Source organism: Heterodontus francisci, chromosome 30 (assembly GCF_036365525.1).
Source record: "Heterodontus francisci isolate sHetFra1 chromosome 30, sHetFra1.hap1, whole genome shotgun sequence".
In the NCBI taxonomy this organism is placed as follows: Eukaryota; Metazoa; Chordata; class Chondrichthyes; order Heterodontiformes; family Heterodontidae; genus Heterodontus; species Heterodontus francisci.
Window position 1 is genome coordinate 25,633,254 of NC_090400.1, and position 21,062 is coordinate 25,654,315.

The window sequence follows — 21,062 nt, forward strand, 5'->3', positions numbered from 1 at the left end:
TCAGAGTGCCAACAAACCATGTGGGACTCATGTTAATGATTACAGAAATGTCCATCTGTTCCCCTGACAATGGAAGCACCTATAACAACCGTATTTCTAGTTTGCTGCTCCCTCCTGTACAGTGCCATGCCTATTGGTGCCATGGTCTGGACTGTAATCCTTCAAGATTTTGTCATTCCTAGCAGTCTCCAAAACTGAGTACCGGTTTGAGAGTGGTTCACATCCCAAGGACACCTGTACTTTCTGCCTATTCCTACTCCTCTGGATGGCCATCCACCTACTATCCTGAACTCCTACTGCATGTAGGATGACCACCTTCTGGAACATACAATCCAGGAAACTCTCCTCCTTCGATGTTCTGCAGTGATTCCAGCTGCCCCTCAAGCTCGGAAATCCTGAGCTCGAGCTCCAGCAGCTGGAGACACTTCCTATACACGTGTTTGCCCAAGACACATGAAGAGTCCTAGAGTTCCCACATGGCACAGGAACTGCAAGCAACAGGCGCAGGTGCCCATTCATGATCTAAAAAAATCTCTCTATTCCCTTTTTAAACAATCTATTTAGTACCCTGTTTAAACTACAAATTTGAATACCTCTAGTCCTGCTCTGTGCATATACTCTTATTACAGCACTTACTGTTATACTCACCCCAATTGAATATTTTTAATTTCCCTGCTCCTAGTTTGAAACGAGACCTTAGTTTGGAGAGAGAAAAGAGAAAAATACTCAACAATCACCTACCTTCTTCCCTGTAACGTCACACTTTTGATTTACTTTAGAACGCAGTCTGTCTGCAGCTCCCACTTGGCACCGCTCCTTTACAACCAATCACGTAACTGCTTTCTTCTGACGTCACAATGATTTTTTTCGACTCGTTTTGAATGCCCGTTGTCTGCTCCTAACAGAGCTCTTTATATCCCAGCCTTTGCTCCCACTCTCGCTGCTGTTGCTTCTGGTCTGGGGCCTTGGGTCACCGCTCTTTATATCCTGGGCTCTGCTCCTACCATCAATGCTGCTGCTTCTGGTCATTGCATCATAAGGTTTAGATTAGCAATGGAGAAGAGCAAGGAACAATCTAAAGTAGAACTTCTAAATTGGAAGTGGGCTAACTTCAATGGGCTGAGGGGGGATCTAGGCAGGGTAAAATGGAACGTAAGATTGACAGGAAAAACTGGAACAGAAGAATGGGTGATCTTTAAGGAGATGTTTCAGGTACATTCCAGCAAGGGCGAAAGGTAAGAGAACCAAAGCCAAGGCTCCTTGGATGACAAGGGAAATAGAGAATATGAAGAAACAAAAGAGAGTATACGATGCATGTCAGGTGAATTCTTTAAGCGAGAACCAGGTCAAATGCAATAATTTGAGAGGGGAAAAGGAAAATAAGACTGAGAAAAAAAGAATGAGAGAATCAAATGTCAGTTGACATAAAAGGGAACCCAAAAATCTTCCACCGGCAGGTAAATAGTGGGAGGTGGGGTGGGGCCTATTCAGGACAAAGAGGGTGATACATGCTTAGAGGCGCAGGGCAAGGCTAGAATACTGAATGAGTACTTTACTAAATAACAGGATGCTGATAAAATATTGGTAAAAGTGGAGATGGTACAGGTAATGGATGGGGTGAAAATCTATAAGATGATGTACTGGAAAGGGTACATCATATTGAAAGTAACAAGAAAGGGTCTAAGAACATTCCTAGTAACTATTGGTCAGTCAGTTTAACATCAGTGGTGCATAAGGTTTTAGAAACAATAATCAGGGAAAAAAAAACATCAACAGGCACTTGGAGAGGTTTGAGTTAATTGAAGAGAGCCAGCATGGATTTGTAAAAGGCAGATTATGCTTGACTAATCGAATTGAATCTTTTGATAAAGTAACAGAGAAGGTTGATGAAGGGAATGCAATGGATGTTGTCTATAGGATTTTAAGAATGTTTTTGACAAAGTACCACATAAAAGGTTGATTAACAAATTTGAGGCTCATTGAATACAAGGGTCAGTCTCAGCCTGGATAAAAGATTGGCTTAAGGGCAGAAAACAGTGAATCGTGGTAAATGGTTGTTGTTCAGACTGGAGGATGGTAGACAGTGGTGCTCCCAAGGTTCAGTACTAGGACCACTGCCTTTTTTGATATATATTATATATATAATATATATATAAATGAATGACTTGAATATTGGAATTCAGGGTAAAATTTCAAAATTTGCTGATAATACCAAACTTGAAAGTATGGCAGACATTGAGGACGCTACCAATTGACTGCAACATGACAAACAGGCTAGCAGCATGGGCAGAGAAGTGACAGATGGAATTTAATAGAGAAGTGTGAAGTGTTGCATTTTGACAGAAGGGACAGGGAAAGGCAATATAGATTAAATAGCACAGTTCTAAAGAGCGTACAGGGACAAAGGGACCTGGCAGTTCATGTGCCTTTGAAGGTGGCAGAACATTATGAGAGAGCAGTTAGCAAAGCATATGGGATCTTGGGCTTCATCAATAGAGGTATAGAGTACAAAAACAGGGAAGTTATGCTGAACCTGTATAAAGCTCTGGTTAGGTCACAACTAGAGAACTGCATCCACACTTGAAGGATGTGAGGGTCTTTGAGAGGGTGCAGTAGAGATTTACCAGACTGGTTCCAGGTATGAGGGATTTTAGCGACAAGGTTGGGTAAGAGAAGCTGTAGCTGTTCTCCTTGGAGCAAAGGAGATTGAGGGCAGATTTGATAGAGGTGTAGAGAGAGCAGTTTAGATAAGGTAGACAAAGAAAAGCTGTTCCCAATTGCTGATGGTACACAGATTTAAGGTTTTGGGCAAGAGATGTGGGGGCAGGTGTAAGGAACAATTTTTTTTATGCAGCAAGTGGTAATGACCTGGAACACGCTGCCCACGAGGGTGGTGGAAGCGGAGATGATGAATGATTTCAAAAGGAAATTGTATGGGCACTTGAGGGAAATAAATTTGCAGGGCTACGGTGATAGAGCATGGGAATGGGACTAATTGGATTGCTCTACAGAAAGTTGGCATGGACTGAAGGGCTAAATGGCCTACTTCTGTGCTGTAATGACTTCATGACTTTAACATGCTCTCAATAACCTGAGTTCCAATTAGTGGTACGTAGATACTAAAACGTTAAGTAATATATGGCTGCATTTGCTGACAATGCACCCACTAGGTGGCGCTGCAGTGGCACATGCACAAATGCAGCCTGTGCTACTAAAATGTCACCGTTTGTGACGTTCAGGCAGCTGCCAGGACTAAAGGTGGCACTGCTCAAATAATCACACAAAGGCAACGTAAACACATGGCAGCACACAATGGCCGGAGAGAGCGAGCAGGCCGGGGAGGGAGAGAGAGAGTGGCGGGGAGGAGGAGAGTGCACCCGCCACCACCAAGGTCTTCAGACACGCACTCCCTGCTTCCCCCACCCCCGCTCTCTCGCTGTGTTATGCGATGAAATCATCTGCGCATGTGCCAACCAGTCCTGGCAATGCGGAATGTAGTGCATGCGCAGACAGCAGGAGCCTGTCTGCGCATGTGCACAGATTGGCGCAGTCTGATGACGTCAGCTGCCGGCTGCGTTGTCAAGAATCACTTGAGTAATATGTACCTAATGGGGTGCAAGCCCAAAGACCCCAAGATCAGTCTGTGCATGAGGATTACCCCAAAAATCTTGCATTCCCGCCACAGTCATGGCATACAAAAAAGCTCAACAACCTTTGTAATTGAAAATAATTTATTTGAGCATAATCTGAATAGGGCCAGACCATCAGGTTAGTGATAGCACTGATCATTTATAAGGCACTTTACATTACACACCCTGGTAGAGGATAAATATATTAGTAAATAAATATATTAAGAACATATTACCATAATGAAATGTCTTTCTATACAAATATAATACAAAACTTTAAAAAGTTTTTCTCTTAATTCAAAGTACCCAAAATATACTGAGGAGCCCTGGTAAATACAAGGCCCCTGTAAGGCTACATTTGTCTTTAAGTGCTTCTACTATCTGACAGTCAGGGTCTGGTGACAAGTGCTGGAAGTCTGCTATGCCTTGGGCTAGTCTGGAAGACAAAGACAACCTGGAATAGTCCCTTCAAAAAGCCCTTCAATTCTCCAAACTAATGGAAGGCTATCGGTGTCTCTGGTGAAGTAGATTATTGGTAATGAATAACAAGCACCAATGCCATGAAGAGCTGCTGCTGAAGATTCATGCTCCTGGATTGAGTATTTCAAACCTTTGAAATAATTTGTTCTTTTGTCTTGTAGTTACATGCCTACTTTAAAATCTCATTCTGCCATCTGAACCCCTCATCTTGTCAGCTACATGGATGCTTCACATCTGTCCCCTCATCTCACCACTACATGGCTTCTTCACATCTGCCCCCTCATCTCACCATATTCACAGCTTCTTCACACTTGGGCCCTTCATCCTACTAGCTTCAATGTTTCCTCACTCCGGCGCCCTTCATCCCGCCAGCTATATGGCTTCTTCAGACTTGCTTTCTTTGTCCAATTAGCTACACGGCTTCTTCACAGATCTCTTCCACATTTGATTCCGAACCTGCTTGGACAGAAAAACATTGTCAGGCATTTTGAAAACCTTCAGTGCATGACAGGTAATGTAACTAAGGAATAGTTCTGTTCAACTGAGTCGAAGGCCATAAGTAATCAGGAACATGGACAAGATGTCCTGAGCTGAAGAGTCACTGACTACAGTACCAGAAACAACCTTGTAAATGTGACGAGAGAAGAACCAAAGAGTAACAAATATCCACCCATCAATATATAGTAAAGAATATATTCTGCAGACACCTTACTTGACATGGGAGGATAATCGGCACACTGAAACAGAAATGCTTCAATCTTATTTTATGAATATTTTGCTGAAGATGAAGTATATAAGTTCTTGAGAATGGAGAATTATCAATTTCCAATATAGAGTGTTAGCACCAAGTGCTCCAGGTAGGGTTTAGCACAGTTAGATACAAAGTAAAGGTCCCCAACATAAAAGCACTCTTGCTGCAGCAGTTGTCATTTTTCCATTTTCTACAATTAGCCAAATTCTTTCGGTGAGAAGAGTTTTGTGCTGTGGGCCTTTCTACACTAGGAATTGGACTGATACTGTGCATAACTCTTAGAACCAGTAGACAGAAGAGACTTGCTCATCCAGCCCTACAACCCTCTGAGAACTCTGCGCTCCACCAATTCTATCCTCTTGCAGGCTCTGCCTTCAATCTACAAGGCACTAAGTTCTGGAATGCACTCCCTAAAAATCTTCAGCTCTCTTGCTCTCTCTCCTCCTTTAAGATCGCCTTAAAACTGACCCTAATCATGCTTTTGGTCACCTGCTCTAATAACTCCATATGTGGCTCGGTGTTAAATTTCGTTTGATAACCCTCCTGTGAAGCGCTTTGGGACATTTTACCAGATTAAGGGTGCTACATTAATGTAAATTGCTGTTAATCTGGGCTGGTTTTGAACTTGGGCTCCAGAGATGAAATGCAAATGTCTGAGGTGGGGTGGGGTTGGGGGGAAAGCGAAGTTGCTAATTCAAGGTAGTATCTGATTTGTAGCTCAGTGATGTAATCCTTGACACAAAGAGCTAGAGGAAGGGCAGGAACCTTTCGCTTTCTCTGTCTCCACGAGTGAGGTTTGAACCTTCTACAGCAGTTTTGATTGGGAAGGAAATCATCTAGGTTAGAGTGCTCAATAGTCTGTCTTCTGGAGACAACATAAATGGAGCATGCAGTATATATGATGATATTATTTTGCCCCGGGTCATATAAGTAGATATTGGGCAGTGGAAGTATACTCCTTATCGATGGGATGCAGAGTGGGCTCATTGGAGCGATCATTGACTCTTAACCCAAGACAATTATCTAGCAGAGATCTAAAATTTGTAACATGGATCTATTCTTCAATGGTGCTGGAGCCTGAGATACACACTCATTTTAAAGTTACACTACCTTTTGGAAAGGTTGAATCTAATTTTCTAGGAACTGCATGGCACGTGAATCAGTCATTACACACTCCAACAGGGTGATGATGCTCCTACTGCTAAAGCACCTGCACTACATGCCTATCTGTGATAGCACAATCATCCGAGAGTCATAGACAAGTTAATCATTTGCACCAAGAAAATACTTAACATGTTAGTGACAGCATAAGTGGCTCCAACACATACCCTCGGAGTCAGGAGCCAGAACCCTGCTCCCCGTCTCACCCACTCCCCAAGACAATGAATAATTAGAGTACACACCCAGATTGACAGCAGCCCATCAGTACTTCCCCAAGTGGATATTTGTCCTGTGTGTTTCTAGACAGTGAGTGTCAATTGCCCATTTCATCATGGAGGACATCAGCAAGTGTCATGAAAGCAAGAGCGGGAACCCTACCTCTGTCAGTGTCTCTGAGGCAAACTGCAGCAGCAAAATACTCCAGAAGACAGAAGTTATCTCAGCAATGATCAACAATCAAACTTGGGGCTTTCTGGTCTTTTTGGCTGTGTTGCACTGTGACACAATCTCTTGGGAGCTCCAATCCTGGCATTTTTGGCTTGACATCACACACCCACACCAATATACACACCCACCCACCCATCAACAGGTGTCCCAATGTGCTTCACAGCCAATGAAGGTCTTTTGAAGAGTAGTCACTGTTGCAATGTAATGTGTAATGTGAGAGATGGTGCAGCTAATTATTTTTCTAACGTGTGTTTTGTGTGAATTTTCTATTCATTTTGATGAGGGGTGCCATTGCTGTAAAGTTAAACGCTTGGCATTTCAAGGACCCAGTGTCAGCATGAACAGATCCCAGTCAGCTACAGCACAGGTCAGATACAGAGGAAATCTCCCTAAATGTCTCATGAGACACTTCAGCTACAGCGCAGTTACAAACAGATTAAAACTACCTCTACATTGACTTGGACTAAAGGCTGACGGGTCCCCTGGACCTGATGGCCTGCGTCCTAGGGTCTTAAAAGAAGTGGCTGCACAGATAGTGAATGCATTGGTTGCAATCTTACAAAATTCCCTAGATTCTGTAAAGGTCCTAGCAGATTGGAACATTTGAACATACGAATTAGGAGCTGGAGTAGGCCATTTGGCTATTTGATAAGATCATGGCTGATCTGAATGTGGCCTCAACTCCACTATCCTGTTTGCCCCAATTCAAGAATGGAGGGAGACAGAACGCAAGAAACTATAGGTCAGTTAGCCTAACATCTGTCATTGGGAAAATACTGGAATCTATCATTAAGGAAGTAGTAGGACATTTAGAAAACCATTATACAATCAAGCAGAGTCAACATGGTTTTATGAAAGGGAAATCATGTTCGACAAATTTATTACAGTCCTTTGAGGATGTAACAAGCAGGGTGGATAAAGGGGAACCAGTAAACGTAGCATAGTTGCATTTCCAAAAGGCATTCAGTAAGGTGCCACATAAAAGGTTACTACACAAGATATCAGCTCATGGTGTTGGAGGTAATACATTAGCATGTATAGAGGATTGGTTAACTAACAGGAAACAGTCGAGATAAATGGATAATTTTCAGGTTGGCAAACTGTAACTAGTGGGGTGCCTCATGGATCAGTCTCGGGCCTCAACTATTTACAATCTATATTAATGAACTGGATGAAGGGATTAAGTGTATTTTAGCCAAATTTGCCGACGATACAAAGGTGGAAAGGCAAATTGTGAGGAGAGACTGCAAAGAGGTATAGATAGGTTAAGTGAATGGGCAAAAATTTGGCAGATGGAGTATAATGTGGGAAGATGTGAGGTTATCTACTTTGGTGGGAAGAGGAGAAAAGCAAAATATTATTTAAATGGAGATACTACAGAATGCTGCGGTACAGAGGGATCTGGGTGTCCTCATAGATGAACCACAAAAAGTTAGCATGCCGGTACAGCAAGTAATTAGGAAAGCAAATGAAATGCTGACCTTCATTTCAGGGAGGATGGAGTATAAATGTAGGGAAGTCTTGCTACAACTGTTCAGGGCATTGGTGACACCATACTAGAGGACTGTGTATAGTTTTGGTCTCCTTATTTAAGAAGTGATATACTTGCATTGGAAGCAGTTCAGAGAAGGTTCACTAGGTTAATTCCTGGGATGAAGGGGTTGTCTTATGAGGAAAGATTGAGCAGGTTGGGTCTGTACTCATTGGAGTTTAGAAAAATGAGAAGTGATCTTATTGAAACGCATGAGATTCTGAGGGGTCTTGACAAGGCAGACGCTGAGAGGATCTTTCCCCTCGTGGGGAATATAGAACTAAGGGGCACAGTTTCAGAATTAGGGGGTCTCCCACTTAAGATGGAAATGAGGAGGAATTTCTTCTCTCAGAGGGTCGTTAATCTAGAGCAGTGAAGGCCAAGTTAGACAGATTTTTAATCTACAAGGTAGTCAAGGGTTTTGGACAGCAGGCAGGAAAGTGAAGTTGAGGCCAGGATCAGTTCAGCCATGATCTTATTGAATGGTGGAGCAGGCTCGAGATGCCACATGGCCTACCCCTATTATGTTTTGTTCATATGGTTCTGAACACTGGACTTTATAGTATGATTATGTTTTAAAAACTGTGATTTTTAATGCAGTGTAAAATGGAGTCAGAGGAGACATGTGACCTCACACCAAGTCTGCCCAGAAACAAGCCAGGGGTCTTGGTTACCATGCAAACAAAGAACCCAGATCAAAGACCCTCTTGAAAGCAGAGTACAAGGTTGTATTACCTGACGGACAATAGGTTTTGCTCTCCCCGACTCTCAGATCGTAAACAGGGAGCCAGGGGCTCTGAAAATGCAAATTTGAGTTGCAATTGCTTATACCTGGAAGCTGAGGTGGTTTTGATATGGCCAGACTTATGGACTCTGAATATTGTAAAAGGAAAATGAATATTGACTTTTGATTCTGGATAAATTCAACACGCTTTCCTAGGTCTGCAGGCTGTAAGGAAGAAAGGAAACCAGCAGGAGCTGCAGAGTCTCAGGAGAGAGAGAGAAAAAACAACTGCTCTCAGCAGCCTTTCACTGTATCAGTGTTCGAAGACCAGAACCCGATTCAAAAGTTGAGGTTTGCGGAGGAGAATAGATCAACAGAGTCACCAGAGATTGCCTTATTAACAAAATACTAGTCAAGTTTGCTTGGAAGAAGTGAGCGAAGAGGAAATTGGCTTTGTTAAGAAGGACTGGGAGATCCAACCCATTTCAACTAGGAGGAGTTTAGGACTTTTAACTGCAAAGATACCATTTCAAAGAGAACACTGACGTATAAATATGGTGCAGGGTTGTCAAGTGTATTCAGAGGTTCATGGGAAATACCGTCCTCTGCAATTTAGTGTATTAGCTACCTACTAAGTACTGTTTAGGTAATGTTGATTTTTAATTTAGTTGTTATAGTAAAAGTCTTAAAACGTGAAATCTTGTCATGTAATCCTTGAATCAGTCTGGGGAGTTCATATCTCTTGTTCTTTTTTTAAAGTTAACAGTGTCAACTGTGGTCGTAACAATATGTTCAAACACTCAGGGTTGGTTCAGCAGAGATTAAATTGAGGAAATCCCCCTTTTCTTCACCAGTGTGACATGATTCTGTTTCCCACATGAGTATCAGAGTAAGATCAATTCAGCATCAATTGACACAGAAAAATGGCAATTCTTTTGTCCTCTGGGCCTGTGCCCACTAATAACTGGGTTAAGATTAACTAAACGCATTTCATTAGTACTCTTACACCAGCAGAGAACGGTGATCTATTTTCTGACTGGTGCAAATAGACAGGAGGTATGAACTAGCTTGCATGTAAAAAAAAAATGCCAGAATGGATGATGATGGCAGATTTGTTTAAAGCTATCATTCTACTCGGTGATACCAAAGCTGTATGCTGTAAATGACTAGCTTGATCCTGTAGCTAAATTGTGAGAGAGATTGGCAAGTGCATACCCATAGCTCTGCAAACTCCCACATGTGCAGGGGAAAACTACATGTACTCTCCTCCTTCAGTACACTTATATTTAAATAGTTGAGTCCAAGTTCAAGCTGCTGCAAATTTTAAATCCCCTCTCTCTGCATCTACTTCTCTGATTTTAAATCAGTAGCCTGTGGTGAAGTGAGAGGGAAAGTTGCTGATAAGATAGCCCAGTGATGGAGTAGCTGAATAGATAACAGCTGACAGGACTATGTTCTGACAATTATACTCTCCCACTACCTTCAAATCCATTTTTATGCAAAGGTCTTTCTAAAATCCTAGGTATACCCTAACCCTCGAGGATCTGTAAAACAGATTTCAAAATGAAGGAAAACAACCTAAATAGGGAAAATAAACAGTATAAAATGTAAAACAATGAATAGTGCAACACATTATTCTCCACATATTAAAATAACAAAATGTCACTCACTTTCTCTTCATACACAGATTTCAACTGAAGTTCGCTTCTTACACTGGGAAATATGCCACAGTTTCAAAATTCTGCACAGTCTCTTCTCAGTTCACTTCTGGCTTTTTGGCACAAAGCCCACCTGACCTCCACAGGAATCTCTCTCTCAGGCTCCTCACAGAAATACATTCCAAACTTCATTGCCATTGTCTTTCGATCCCTGCTCCAAACTCCGTTCCCTAGCTACCAACTCCATCCTGCTCCCTGGCTACAGTTTGAGACTAAACCAGTCTGTTCGCAGCCTTGGTGTAATATCTGACCCTGAGATGAGCTTCCAACCACATATTTGCGCCATTACTAAGAGTGCCTATTTCCACCTCCGTAACATCGCCCAACTTCACCCGTCTCAGCTCAACTGCTGCTGAAACCCGCATTCATGATTTGAGTCAGAGAGATACAGCACCGAAACAGGCCCCTCAGCCCACCGAGTCTGCGCCGACCATCAACCACCCATTTATACTAATCCTATATTAGTCCCATTTTCCCTCTCACATCCTCACCTTCCCTCAATTCTCCTACCACCTACCTACACCAAGGGCAATTTTTTTTTACAATGGCCAATTTACCTATCAACCCGCAAGTCTTTGGCATGTGGGAGGAAACCGGAGCACCCGGAGGAAACCCACGCGGTCACAGGGAGAACTTGCAAACTCCGCACAGGCAGTACCCAAAACCGAACCCAGGTTGCTGGAGCTGTGAGGCTGCGGTGCTAACCACTACGCCTTTTGTTCCTCCTGGACTCGTCTATTCCAGTGCATTCCTGGCTGGTCTCCCACATTCTATCCTCCATAAACTTGGTCATTCAAAACTCTGCTGCCCGTATCTTAACTTGCACCAAGTCCCTTTTCACCTATCACCCCTGTGTTTTCTGACCTACACTGGCTCCTGGTCAAGCAACGTTTAGATTTTCAAATTCTCCTCCTTGTTTTCAAATCCCTCCCTGTACTCATTCCTCCCTATCTCTGTAATCTCTCCAGCCACACAACCCTCTGAGATATCTGCGCTCATCTAATTCTGGCCTCTTGAGCATCCCCAATTTTAATTGCTCACCATTTTTGGCTGTGCCTTCAGCTGCTAGGCCCAAAGTTCTGGAATTCCCTCCCTACATCTCTCTGTCTCTCTACCTCACTTTCCTTCATTAAGACACTCCTTAAAACCTACCTATCTGACCAAACGTTCAGTCATCTGACCCAATATCTCATGTGGCACACGGTTACATTTTCTTTTATAATGCACCTATGGAGCACCTTGGGATGATTTATGTTAAAGGTGCTATATAAATACAAGCTGTTGTTGAACGATATAAAATCCATTTGCAAAAGGCTGCATTGCCCTGATCAATACTGAATGCATGGCCAATCAATGACAATGGCATAAGATGCTTGCCAGGTAACCTGAAACCTCCCACAGCTATTTAATGTAATTAGCACCTCAGACACCCTACTCGCTTTCCTCAACACTTCACACCACATGGAAACTACTATGCTCCAGTTTGAGCTCACGGCTTCTCCTTTGAGAAATACCCTGCATCACTGTGGTTCATTATCCTTCCCATGCTGTTTGCAGAAATAAAAAATTCAAGTTGAAAATTCGACATGGACAAAAATCTATATTTTGGCACAAGAAGAATATTCCCAGCTTTCTGCAAAAGAATTGGGTGTTCCTTCTACCTGGATTGTTGGAGATTGCCTGGCAGTAGAAAGACTCGTCTTGTACTTGGTCTCCATCACAGTATCCTTCAGTATAGCTATTTTGAAATGGGTGACCTGGATCCATGTTGTTTACTTGCTGCTCTCCAGCCAACTGCAGCTCAGAACCAACCCGATACAGTTGCTGCCGACAGAGGGAGTTAGGACACTCACAGAATGGAAAACACCACTCATTAGATGCTCCGCTGTTAAGGATTAAAGGGATTGGCACTGATGGCTGAATATCTGGAGGGTGGCACTGCCTCCCACTGTTCCCATAGTGAATGTGCACTCTACAGTCCTCCAGGGTATCACAGTCCTGATGGAAGTAAACCACTGGCTGATCCATCTGGAAACTTCTTTTCCTTCTCCTCCTCCTCCTCCTATTGCTGGTCCGATTGGGTTTATATTCTGAAGGCACTTGATCAGGTTTGGCACAGACTGCCCTGCTCTCACCCCTCCCCATATCCATATTTTGCAGTGAGGTTTCAGGAAGGCAGAGTCCAGGGGGAAGCAACAGGTGCTGCTCCAAGCAGTGACACTGGGCAGGGTGAGGGGCATACTGGGATTGACAGCTGAATTCTGCCTGGTGCTGGCAGCATTGAATGTCACTCATGAACTCCTCTAGTGGCTCGTTTTCCTGCTTCTGTGATGAGCTCCTACCAGGGCTCGTACAGCGTTCTCCTTTAGGACTTGGTTGAGCATCACCATAGTGATGGTGCCGATGATGGTGGTAGTGAGTGTGGCTAAGCACATGGTCTTCCTGAGGACTGCTGGCTGACTCCAGTGACTTGGGTCTCTGCTCCTCAAAGGGAGAACCCTTCATACTCTCCCCACTTGCCCCACAGTACACAAGGGGATCATACTCACTGCTCAGAGAGCTACGGAAAGTCGACTGGCTTCCATAAGTACAATGATTACTGACGTCCGTACAGTCCAGCGTTGAATCGCTAGAGGAGCAGTGGCAAGGACCTGAGCTGGAGTCACTACCTGGGCTGTCCGCCAGGTATCCACTGCGCACTGAACAGTTGATACCAAAACTGTCCCCTGAGCAGCTGTGGTTGTCATGGTTGCTGGTAATCTGCGAATGAGTGGGAGCACAGGCAGGTTTTAAATTATGTGAAGATAGCTGTGCACTGCATGCAGAAGGTTGCAGTGGCCTGCAGGGAGGTTTATGCAGACATGGTCGATGTGGAGCTTGGTCTGGCCAGGGTGGACCTTTTTGAACATTAAAGGGTCTATGGTGTCTGTAGAAAACTCCCTGGCCATCATCACGACGATAGTTGCACCTGTGCAAGGCTGAAGACTGTTGCGGCCTCGTGGCTACATATCTCATGGTGTTAAACCCCACGCGGTAGACTTCTGGAGTAACGAAGTAATGACCAGAGGGAGCAATTTGTCTTCCTGGAGTTCCGGGGTTGTTAAAATGAGGAGCCCTGGAAGGAATGGCAGTGCTCGTCCTGTGAAGGTACGCGTGGCCAGGGTAACGCCTGAGTAAATGGATACGCTGGTTTAGTTGAACAGCTGGATTGGCTTGGTCGTGGACCTCCTGCTGTGCAACAGATGAACTACCTTCTGAAAATAAGATGGAACAATGAACGATTAGTGACTTATACGGCTGAACGTTTTCATCAATCTCTAATCACATTCCCAAGGCTCAGAGGCCATTACAGCTTTACAGAGCCAATCACACAGCAGAATGCAACCAGGCTTCAAAGCAATGTATAGAATGTTGGGCACTGAGTCAAACTCTAATTGACATACAGCTCTTATCTCTTAGAACAACTGGACAAGACATGGCACACATTCTGGCTCTGTATTTGCATGCAGATGGCTTGGATTGGCCCCTTGGAGTTAGGATTGTGTAGCTTGCAAACAACCAGAGTTGTAAACCTGGACCTGTTTAGCATTTATTCATTTGTAAGTTAAAGCACAATCCCCCAGCAGAAAGAACAGGGCTATGAACGTTGCTGCTTTTGTTTTGAATTCGCTCCAGTTTTAGCGGGGTGAATTAGGACATTGCTCACAGCACTAGACAAAAAAAAAAATGGTAAATTTTACTCATTCAATTGTTCTAAAATCATTAACATTTCAGATCTGTTCTGGTGTCATGGGAAGGTCCCTCTGGCCAGCGAGGTGAGAATCACACTAACTGCCGGAGTGCACCCCAGAATGTAATACCCTTGACGGCAACAGATATTTATATTTTCTGGCGTCAGCGCTTTTCCCTCTGGAAATGGTGAAATGACCTGCCTCTGCAGTTGGTGGTTCTGTCTGCCAGAAGTCACTGCCTTCAGAGGTATGTATACCACTTCACTTATATTACAATATAAATCAGATCGTTTTACCCCAGTCACTCCCGCTCTCACCACTTAACAAACCACAGCATTAAACCCAAATTGGGATTCACTTTCCTCAATAATACCTACACGTGAACCCCAAACTTGCACCTACCAATGATGTTGTACATGCAGAGGGGGCAGGTGCGATGCTGAAGAAGCCACGGATCCACACATTCCTTGTGGAATTCATGGAGACAAGAAATTATCCGTAGATCCTGCAAAGATAAAGCAGCCATAGGATAAGCAATAGATCCAGTGACCACACAGCACTAAACATAGGGACAACAGGAGTCAGCCGCTTAATAGAATGGCACATTCATTTTATAACGAGTGAGAATCTTTTAACAAACTGCCAGGATCAGCTTCAGGATGGTTGGGGCATCAAGCAACAGAAATGAGAAACAGGGAAATGGAATGTCCAAGGGATTACTGAAACTTTAATCCAGCCCAGGCAGAAAAGATCAAGATCTCCTTGCTCTCTGATGAGCAAACTAGGTAGCAAAGCTAGAACACTGCCCTTTCATCTCCATGACCAGAATTTAATCCAGCAATCCGTTCCTTTCTAAATGATGGAAGTTTGCATAGTCTCAATCCAGAACGCAGTATGTTTGGGTCTACTGTATAAAAAGAGACAATTTCAACAAGAATCAAAAACCAACTAAGGAAAAACTATTTATTGAAGGATGCCAGGATGAGAAATTAAACCAATTTATTCTTTGACACGGAAGATTCCTATGTCGTTCACCCTTTCTACTAAAGGAAGAACAATGAATTTCACCAGTACTTGATTCCCATAAACAGTTCAATCTGCTACTAATTCTTCTCACCTGCCCATCAGCAAACTCCTCCAGACAGACGGCACACACCGGCTCCGACATGTTGCTGCTCTGAGAATCTGGGCTGCTCTGGCGCTCATGACCCTGAGACTGGCACCGCGATTGGTAACGGCGTGTAGCTAGTTGGCTGATTGCATTGATAGTCTGCTGCTGCAAGGAATTCTGGGAAGGAAGGAGGTCACTGAGCATCAGTGTGCAGAGTTTTAGGTGGTTATTAAAAATTTCATTGACTGTATCAGGGCTGGAAGAATCAATGACAACAAATTGCATTTATATACAGTATCAACTTTGACACAGAAAAATGTGTCATTGATCCTGGAGTAGCGAGTGGTTTCTGTGTATGAAAAAAGGCCCAGTGGCACTTGATGGAGTCTAACTAGATCTAGAGAGGGATGGCTAAACCAATGGTGCATCAGATATGCCCAAGTATGCACCCTTTGGACATGAGGGAATGAAAATGGGTGCCATTTCCAGATAGGTTTGGTGACAGGATGATGTTGGAGTCGCTGGAAGATGACCTATGAAATATAGAAGCTGCTGAGGTGGGAAAAAAAGGACAAGGGGGACCCTATCACAGATGGCGGGGAGGAGAGGAAGGGAAGGAGTAAGGACAGATGCATGGAAAATGGAGCAGGCTTGGTTGAGGCTCCTATCTACCATGGTGGAAAAGAATCCTTGGCTGACCTCATGTTTCTACTAGACATAATACAGTCCTTTGGTTTTAATATTAACTTCAATAATTTCATACCTTCACTACAGCTCCCATTTACTCTTTGGCAGTGTAGGAAGGAAGTGCCAATATCTCCAGGGAAGAGGAAAATGAGCAGGTTTGTATTTGGGTAGGGGACCCTCCCCTCAGAACACTGTTGGCAGGGTGCTTTTTTCTTCCACTCCTGGGTCACTGGACTCTGCTCCTCTTTGCCAGTTTTCATGCTTCCCTTTCTATCTACTCAGCTATTCTCACAGTGTGTCTTATAAATGTCTTTTATTTGTTTCATGCCTCCTTTTATATCACTTTGACCATCTCCTATTCTCCACCTGAACACTTTACAGGCCTTTTCTTTTCCTGTATGTGTGGCTGTTGTGTGTTTTTCTTTCCCTTCCCCTTATTCTATTCCTTTTAAATGCTGTTCATTTACAATATCTTCCACTTCTGAGGGATTCCTAAAGTATTAGCTTTCATTCTCTTCACAGGTGCTATTCACCTCTTGTTTGCTTCCAATTTTTAAATTTAGAAAAATTTGGGCATACTACAATTTAGAGGTACAATAAAGCAAACAACCCCCTACTTTGTGCTCCAAAGGTGTGCCTTAACCTTAACCTCAGCAAAGCGTCTCTTTCTTTGCCAATATAATATTGTCAATTTGGTGTACAAGTATGGGCAGTTTATGGTACGTATCAATAACTTTTAGGAACAGATACATGGGGTTCTTACAGCCGTGAAAAACGGATGGCATTGGTCTTGGGCCAGATTTGAAACCAAATCCCAGAAGTGGAAGTGCAGTGAGCACCACTCATACCCCAGAGAGATTTCCAGATGCTTACAATCATGTTGTCTGTCCACAGTAAGCCTTAGTCCCTTAGAAAATAAGCACATTTTAGATTCTGAGCACCAACCAGTAATCAAGTCCAAAGCCTTTGTAGCCATGACGCAGTTGGGTAACAGCAGATTTTAGACTGGCAGATTTATTTTAAGTGACATGTACAGTGGATATTTTGCAGGCCTTCCTTCAGTATAGGCTACTGCTTTTAGGGCAGAACTCATGACCAAGCTGACATTGTCACCACGACAGTAACAGCAAAGAACCCTGAGTAGTTATGAGTGCAGGAACACAAGTTTCCATTGATGTAAACCAAAGTAAAGTTACATGACTGGGCTAAAGTTCAACAGAAAACTAATAGCCAAGACAAATTTGAGGGGGCACTGCTCTCACCCGGGTCCGGTTCTGCTTGCACTTGATTCTCACTGCCAGGATCATGACAACAACTGAGAAAGCAACAATCAGAGTCATTAGGATCCCCACATCGTAGCCTGGCTGGAGAGAGGAGAGAAAGAGAGAGATTATTACTGATTGGAACACCTACAGAGGGCTATTTCCATCACACAGCATAACACTGGCTCAGCAACAATAACACGACACACACAAAATAGCTAGCAGCATCATGAGAAATCATCTCTAGACCTCTCTCTCTCTGAACAAAATCAAACCAACTCTTGCAGAAATCACACCTACTATGCCCCAATTAAGTGAACAAAATCTTAAGCGTGGTGTTAAATGTCTGTTTCTTTTTGAAAAGTAAAGCCTCTGATGGAAGTAAACAAGCGGGGTTGGGGGGGGGGGGAAGCGGGATGGTAGTGGGGCAGAGGGAAAACAAAGTACTAAATACCACAGGAATGCGAACACTGCCTGATGTCTAAGTATAGTGCTAGCAGGAACCATGACCCTTATAATTTTCCTTCACTGTTTGAGTGGCGAATTTTTTGGTAGGTGGGTGACAAATATCCGAGGAACATTTCAGAAAGCTGTGATAGCATAACAGATAGTAATCGATAAACTTCATGGGTAGCCCAAATCATCACTGTTATATTACAGGAAAAGGCACCCACAGTCAGGGCTACATTTTCAGGAATACTTAGCAGACTGGCTATGTCACAGGAATATCAAAAATAATTCCCAGCAGTTACTAGCCGTCTGTGACTCATTTCCCATCACCTGTACATCCACATTTTGTTGAAGGATTTGCTTTTTAACAGAAATGAAACAAGGGAATAGTTGCATCTCAATCTCTGTTCAAACTTGCAGGACCCATCTAATACAATGGAAGGTAGTGCACAGTAACCAACCCTACACTGAACTGCCTGAAGGCTGATCACACAGGAGAAGAGGATACCTATTCAAGTTTGTAGCAGTTAAAGCCTACCATCTGTACATGTTTATTGGGATGTGACCCTCAACTCAGTTATCTACAATATAGTCTTCAATGGCCTGGATTTGTGCATACTTATCTGTGCTCCAGCCTTCAATTCTCCACCAAGTCCCATCTGGAATATGGAGTTCCACACACTCAATAATGGGAAGGATATTGTTTGCCTTTGAAACGGACAGAGGGTGAACATTTCTGATTCTGGATATCAGGAATTTAAGTTATAAGGAAAGGTTACACAAGTTGGGCTGGTTTTCTTTGGAAAAAGGAGCTTTCCAGATGACCTAACTGAAGCTTTTGAAATTATGAGGGGAATTTACAAATTTCCTCCAGGTGCATTGTTCACTGTGATGAATAGTTTACATAGCAGGAGGCCTAAGTTAAAAATAATGCAGGTTTATACAGGGCTTCACAAAAGGTGAAGGGAGGAAATATGAAGCAGGATTTAGGAGAAGTGACTGAAGACATTTTTTTTTGATGGTGGAGAGAGATGGCAAAGGTTTTCGGGAGAGCGCTCCAGAGTGTAGGGCTAATAATGCTGAAGGAAGAACATAGTGACCCAAAGGATAATACTGGGGAACAAGCCACCAGGGAAAGGGCATGAAGTTAGGTGGTGTAAAATGGTTTAAGAGACAATTAGCTACATTTCTGGAGAAGGAACTGAGGGACATGGAGAGGAGATAGGTGAGCTTGATTTTTGAAAAAGGGACAGGTTTTGTTTCTGCAAATCTCTGCAGAATATCAGTCAGTATGGGGTTAATCTTTAAGATGACTGGCTGGCGTACGATGGGAAACCATAGATTTTTAAATGTCTCAAGTGTTTCAGATTCCTTGTAAGAAAATGTTGCATGCTGATCCATTGCACTGGCTTTCAATGGCTAATACTTGAGACTTCAGATATGATCCATGAACCAGCATTGCAACCACCCTCCCCAAAACCAAGCTGTACAGGAAGGGGTTACAACACATTTTAAAAATCGATTTCAAAATTTGTCGCAAGGTGGGTGGATTAAGGGGATGAGTTATCAAAGCACAACATTAACAGTTTTATCAACTTCTTCCAAACCTACTAACATGCTACCTGGGATCTGTACAACCCAATGAGGATAGTTGGGATTTGAATTTGCCTGAATAATCCTAAATTTGCAATGTTTTAACCTGACAAAGCTCTGACAGCGTGTCGGTGGCACTGGAGGCTCCATTGGGCGACTATTATTCTCCTCAATCAATGGATAAGGCTTCAGGAAATGCTCTAAGCTGAATGAATAGAGAAGGCTTTTTGTTTACCTTAAAGTGCTCCCAGCCTGTAGTCACATTTCCTACCTCAGACTCATTTCCAGATTTATTTAGAAGGTTTTAGACTTTCTATTGAAAAACATAATTAACAAGGAATTATTTTGAGGCCGTGCATACTGACAGAACCCCGGAAATATCCATCCACATGTCAGCTGCCCTATAATTAGCTCCGCAAGGCCACAACTGTCTCAGACTCTCTAGAACCACGGCTTTCAAAAAAGGTTAATAAACAAGTTATGTAGATACCCTCACTCCCACTTGTTCATTTGATCAGCCCATCTTTGCGATCTCTATGAAAATGGCTGGAAATTAATTCTGAATAAGTTAACTAAAGATGCTTTACATACAGCTTTGAAACAACTAAGGTGCTACTCAATATACCTACTGCGGAAGAGATAAGTGTAGGCAGCTAGGCCATTTGAGTAAAGGAACTCATTCTCAGTTGGACAATGCACCAAAAAGTGCATTGGTTTGCACTTGCATCGCAAAAGTGAAAGGTTGAGAAGGCTGAGTGGGGACCCAGATTTGTGCGCAGTTCCGTGTTTTTAGGTTACATGTGCATGACTCAGTACCTTGCAGAAATCCATAATTCATCAGAAACCCTGCCCTCAGTCTACTAAACATGCCCTTCGAGTGTCTAGCTGAGATTTAGGTTCTGATACAAGACTTACCCGACCCAGTGTGTCGCTCTTGACATGAATCCTGACTACTGCTTCGCCATTAGTGTTGATGACCTTCATCAGCTGGGCAGCATCATAGCCTCGGATCAGGATAACTGGACGAGGCAAAAGATCCTCCAGATTCAGTTTTAGCTACAGGCAGGAGGAGAAACCACGTAAACAAGCGTCTCATTGGAGAGCTGAGGAATGCTCTTGCGCCCAACAATCATAAGTATGCAACTTATCATTTTCAAACCTTTTCAAACACAGAATTAAAGTTGCTCTCTGCAATGTAAGGCTTTACATTTCTTGAAGTGCTCACCACACATGACAAGGATACAAGAAATGCAGAGTTTACAAGCTGCAAAGGGTTTCAGCACTCAGCGGAAAAGGGTACAAAGACATACATGGATTACCAATCGGCATGGACTAATTTTCCCATTATTGGTGGCAGAATTTACCCATATTCCTTAGTGGAAATACAAGACAATAAAGGTTAAAAGGATTCCACTTACATTGAATGTTATGGGTAAACACTGCCACCATCCCCACGAACCTGCCACACACAAGCAATGGAGGCAGCAAGAGACAAACTAAGTACCACAGCCCATATCTTTCTTTGGCCTCCTTGTCTCGAGAGACAATGGGTAAGCGCCTAGAGGTGGTCAGTGGTTTGTGGAGCAGCGCCTGGAGTGGCTATAAAGGCCAATTCTAGAGTAACAGACTCTTCCACAGACGCTGCAGATAAAATTGGTTGTCGGGGCTGTTATACAGTTGATTCTCTCCCTACAATTCTGTCTCTTTTCCTGCCAACTAAGTCTCTTTGACACGCCACTCTTTAGCCCCGCCTTTATAGCTGCCTGCCCGATCTGTCGATCGCTGGC

The 21,062-nt window shown here is 43.3% G+C and overlaps 1 protein-coding gene across 4 annotated transcripts in view; it reads right to left on the minus strand.

Annotated features, from left to right (window-relative positions):
• Positions 1-3,730: 3,730 nt before the first annotated feature.
• The window catches only part of LOC137346635 (E3 ubiquitin-protein ligase RNF43), a 243,710-nt gene continuing 226,378 nt past the window's right edge, over positions 3,731-21,062 (minus strand). For 2 of the 4 annotated variants that reach the window (XM_068010252.1, XM_068010255.1), the window contains 6 exons: positions 20,191-20,331; positions 17,233-17,334; positions 15,290-15,460; positions 14,575-14,677; positions 12,103-13,695; positions 3,731-4,565 (listed from right to left, as the gene is read on the minus strand). In XM_068010252.1, coding sequence (XP_067866353.1) covers positions 4,522-4,565; positions 12,103-13,695; positions 14,575-14,677; positions 15,290-15,460; positions 17,233-17,334; positions 20,191-20,331 — 2,154 coding nt within the window. In that variant the 3' untranslated portion in view covers positions 3,731-4,521. Of the gene's footprint in view, positions 4,566-12,102; positions 13,696-14,570; positions 14,678-15,289; positions 15,461-17,232; positions 17,335-20,190; positions 20,332-21,062 lie in introns of all 4 variants that reach the window. The other 2 variants (XM_068010253.1, XM_068010254.1) reach the window with 2 other exon arrangements.